The sequence below is a fragment of the Nicotiana attenuata genome, unplaced genomic scaffold (genome assembly GCF_001879085.1).
Source record: "Nicotiana attenuata strain UT unplaced genomic scaffold, NIATTr2, whole genome shotgun sequence".
Classification (NCBI taxonomy): Eukaryota; Viridiplantae; Streptophyta; class Magnoliopsida; order Solanales; family Solanaceae; genus Nicotiana; species Nicotiana attenuata.
In genome coordinates, this window is record NW_017671011.1 from 195,309 (window position 1) to 200,186 (window position 4,878).

Below are 4,878 nucleotides of genomic sequence, written 5' to 3' on the forward strand. Positions count from 1 at the left end.
TTTTAAATTGTTAATTATTTATTTCAAATCATTTTGGCACCTTAAATTTATTTTCCAGAAATTGCCTGTTATTTTTTTATAAATTAAATAGGTGAAATTGGACATTTAAATAACAGCCAAATTTGGCTTTCAATTATAGCCAAAATTGGACCCTTTTCCAACCCAATTTCACACCCCAAACCACCCGACCCAGATCCTATACACGTCTACCTGACCCAAGCCATCCTAAATCCTGGTCGTTGATCTCTTAGATCAACGGCCCTCGTTCAACCTTTCTTTTTTAATTCTGAGAGACCCCCCTAACCCTAATCACTTAGGGTGAGTGGGGTTTCCCTACTTTTCCTTCTCCCACGCAAACGTAAGTACTCCTTCCTCTCTATTTTCTTGGGAAAGATATCATATATGGCGATGCGTAGTAATACCAAGTCAAGATCAAAAGGCTGGGCAAGTCTTCCAGATTTGGCACTTGATTTGATCTTTCAAAAGTCGTCTACTTCCCTCTCTGATTGCTTATGCTTTGGCGCTGTGTGCAAATCATGGTTTTCTTTCATGTCCAGGAACTATGACGCCCAACGAATATGCATGAATTCAAGTTCCTTTGAGGAACTTCCTTTGCTAATGATCTATCCAGGTGATCGAGACTGCGTTACCAACTTATATAGTGTGACCAAAGGTAAAATAATCTCTGACCTCAAACTACCTTATTACACTTGGAGATGTTGTGGTTCGTCTCATGGCTGGTTGGCTTTTCAAAATCCCTTAACCTTTTGCCTTTTCAATCCTTTCTCACGTGAGACAATTGATCTTCCTCATCTTGAATTTAATGTCCATAAACTTATTCTATCCAAGAATCCTTCAACGAGTTCATGTGATTTTGAGGTTATGGCTATGTCCAAGACTTGGGGCCAGAGTAAATTGGCTATTCTGAAACCTGGTAGTAAGACCTGGATTCCCACTCATCTTCCTGTTGTACGCTCTAGTTTCCATGATGTGATATACTACAACGAGAGATACTACGTTGTGACTTATGAAGGTAGGGTCTTATCTATCAACAATACTGCTTCGGAATATGAGCAGATTGCACCAGCTTCAATTAATGAAGCAATTACTGGTTTTAGAGAATTTTATCTTGTAAAGACCACAACTAACAAGCTGCTAAAGGTTCAAATAACTGGTCGATATGATAGGCAAGTGTTAATATTTCAAAGTTGGTTCCAAGTCCACCGACCAAAAAATCCATGTTTGCAAAATTGAATAACTTGGGAGATGAAGCCTTATTCTTGTGTCAGTATAGTTCTATTCGGTTTTGGCTTCCAAATTTTTGGAATGTAAATCAAATTCCATATATTATATGGATCTATACAATTCTTCTTCAAGATGTGTGGACATTATTCACCTTCAAGATGGCAGCTTTCACGCCCATTTTTGTTTCTAGGCGATTAGTGACATCAACATGCCACCTACTTTATGGATAATTCCTAGCCCAAATTTACTACTACATTTTAAGACATGTTTTGCATACACACATACACACACACACACATGTGTGTGTGTGTCTGCACGGTACCGTATTTAATATCCTTTTTTTTAGTTATCAGTATCAGTCTGTGATATGTATAAGTTTAAATAGTTAATAGTGTTCCATTGTTCTTTTGGTATTAATGTATAGTATTTTATATTTTCATACAGACTTCTTTATATTTAAAGATGCTTAATTTTATTGTATCTTTTTCGGTAACAAAAAAACCCTAATCACTTTTCTAAGGGCGCCGCCCTCAGATGCTCTCGTCTCTCTTCTCTCTCGGCCTAACCCTAATCACTCTTCACCGCCTCTTTCTCCGATCATCTCCGGCGACCACCCTTTCAAACCCAAGCCTCCAATGGGTCTCTCATCAACCTGCTCATCATCTCTAAGGCCCTCAAGGGTCCTAGGCCATGTCGATTTGGACCTAGGGTTTCTGTTCCTGTTACTTATGGGTCTCCGGTGTGATTTTGGGCAAAATCACACCTTATTTGTCACGATCGATGAAGTTTCAACAGGTTCCTTTAATTTTTTACTTGGTTTTCTTTTTGAAACCGTAACTCTCTTCTGAATCTCTCAGATCTATGTTATTTTTTATGTTTTAAGCCTATCTCCTTCTGTGACTTGCTTATTCTCGAGCTTTCTTCTGAATGATCTTCTACTTTAAACCATTTTTACTCCCTTTGAGAAACTAGGGTTTTCGGAGTTCTTTCTATACCTGTTTCGATTGATTTCTTCATGATTAAACCTTTTTCTTTGTTTATCTTGACTGATTTTAAGTTCTTACTGCTTTTTAACTCAACTCTATTAAAAAGCCCTAATTTCTTAAAGATTTTCTTCACTTGTTACTGTGAGTCTTAAAGATTTTCTTTACTTGTTTCTGTGTGTTGGCCTGATCTTCTTTACCTGTTTCTATGTGTTAGATTGGTTTTCTTCACTCTGGTTCTGTGTGTTAGCCATGACTACTTGACTTTGTTAAGTTTTTGTTGGTTACCATGCTTCGAATGGGTTTTTCTACTGAGTCCTTAGTCTACTCGTGTCACTTCTGTATGATTGTGTCCATCTGGCTGACTTTGCATGTCTACTACACCTGTTCATTCTTCTCTATTTATATGTTGATGTATAGAATCATGACTCCCGCTTGATTGATCCTGATTTCCTTAATTTATGGTTCGATTGCAAGATTTTCTTACAAAACCCTAAAATTTTACTCGGCTGTTTAAGTTGATTGATTCCATTTCCTTATTTGCTGTGGTGCTTCATTCTTGCTGAATCCTTTCCTTAATTCGTGTATTCTGTACTTAGACTCAATCATATGCTCTATAATTTTACTACCCCTTATATGGTAAAAATCAGTCTTTCTCAACTGATTTTCTTTGCTTGGTTATCATTGTTAGTATCCGTTTAAGCTGTAATTCCTTGATTAAAGGGGAGTACTTGTATTAGTTGGATTCTAATTGTGATTACTTCCATAATTGTGCTAAACCTTTACTTGTTACCTTATTTTCTACCTATTTTCAAAGCTATAAATACCCTAAATATTTTATTAACAAGACACGAGACTTGGCTTTCAAAAACCCCTCTCTTACTTAAAAAACTATGTGTTATTCTACTACTATTAGCCGGCTGCAAGTTAAGGCTAATCATCTGTAAACCTTGGTTCTTTCATTTTGCTTACCTCTATCTTCACTGGTATGTCCGAGTTTAATTTAAAGTCTCAACAACAACTTGTTTCTATTCTTGCTTCAGTTTCCTTTATTTTTGGCCTGCTTTTACTTGTGCTTTTGTTGTGAAGTCTGTATCTAAGCATGCTGATATGATTCCCTCCCTTTAAATTCATGTATTCCCTTTGTGTGATTCAAGCATGCCTGGACAATTGTATTCTTTTACCTACTGTGCACTTACCACTTTGTGAATCCCAAATCCCTATCCCTCCTCTATGTGTTCATGACTGGTTTGTGATTATGCCAGTGTCCAACTATCTCTGAGCATGTCCATATCAGTCCTAATACTCCTGCTGCGGTCAGGTGTCTGCAGTCAATGTATATGCATCCCCAAACCTTTTTAACCCCATGTGTGATTACTGAATTCATTCACTTACTGTGTGTGGTCTTACCCTGAAGTGTTTGAACTCTGTTTTACTAATCCAACTACTTTCAACCATCTCTTTTACTAATTGTTTTCAAAATGGACCTTTCAGTCCAGTTTTTTAACAAACTTCTTTCAAACATGTGTCCTGCACTTTCACTCTACTCCTAGTTAATAAGTTATGCCCCTTTTGTGTGAGCCTTGCCTGGGGACTCTTGAGCTCCCTATGAACTTGGACACACAAAAGCTGGCCTTTCCACACTGTACTTACTCTATCTTGGCTATGAAATCTGGGTGTGAGCACTGCCCGGGATCCCTTGAGGTCCTTAGGGAACTCTAACACACCCAGATATGAGAAAGGCTATGAAACAATCTTGGCATTTGAGGTGTTGGAGTTAGATTTATTACATAACTCAGAGAGGAAATCCTAATCAAGTGCTGAAAATCTGGGCCTGTTTTCAGGCTCTCTATAGTGTAACTTTTCATTTTTCTTTTCTACTTATGTAATTCATTTCAGCATTGGTCTCTAATAATCTGTTGTAAACAAGTATTGGGGCTGGCTAGTGAAAAGGGGAGGGTAGTTACATATGCTATCAACATCAATGGGTAGAAACCACGTGTTAGGTTCACATTTCCTATATGTGCATTAGAATCCATGTGTAAGATCAACCCATTCAAAGCATGTCATGCATTAGATACCATGTTCTTAGGTTTACTGTTTCAGCATCTCATTTGGCATCACTTTACCACTTAGAAATCCTGCTTTAGGCTAAATAACAGCATCAACATAAAACTGTAGCTCTTTCACGTCTTGAAGTCATGCTGTAATTCTTTGGGCATTTAGAAATCATGCTTTAGGAGTTCTGCAATCATTCTGCCTTTTCATATGTGCACGTTAGATCCCTGTTTTAGGATCTTGTTCACTCTCGCTCAGTAACACCTTGTTAAACTACTGATGCATGAAAAGGACATAAAACAGTCTCATGTTTGATTAACCTGTTTAAGTGAAACCGGTCACAATCCCTGCATGTCTTTGCAACATTTAGAACAGTATGCTTTAGGTAAAATAACTTCCAAACCATTTTTAATAATTCTGCTAACTGCTGCATATTATTTTACGCTTAGGCAAGTCTTAGGTAATCAACTTTAAAACAAAACCAGTACCGTCTTTGTGTATTAATGTTTAACTATCAGTCATGTTAAAAGTAGTAGGCAAGCTTGATTAGGACTTCTTCTATGAGTCATGTAATATTCTGACCCTGCTGTTA

General features: G+C 37.4%; 1 protein-coding gene across 1 annotated transcript; it reads left to right on the forward strand.

Moving 5' to 3' along the window:
- The first annotated feature begins 402 nt into the window (after positions 1–402).
- On the forward strand, positions 403–1,254 carry LOC109205202 (F-box protein At4g00893-like). Its single transcript, XM_019367886.1, has one exon. It carries the CDS (start codon positions 403–405, stop codon positions 1,252–1,254), a length of 852 nt encoding a protein of 283 aa, XP_019223431.1.
- The last annotated feature ends 3,624 nt before the right edge of the window (positions 1,255–4,878 follow it).

What these genes read in the sequence shown, in the direction of transcription:
- LOC109205202 (XM_019367886.1), top strand. Translation starts at nt 403, where the DNA reads ATGGCGATGCGTAGTAATACCAAGTCAAGATCAAAAGGCTGGGCAAGT.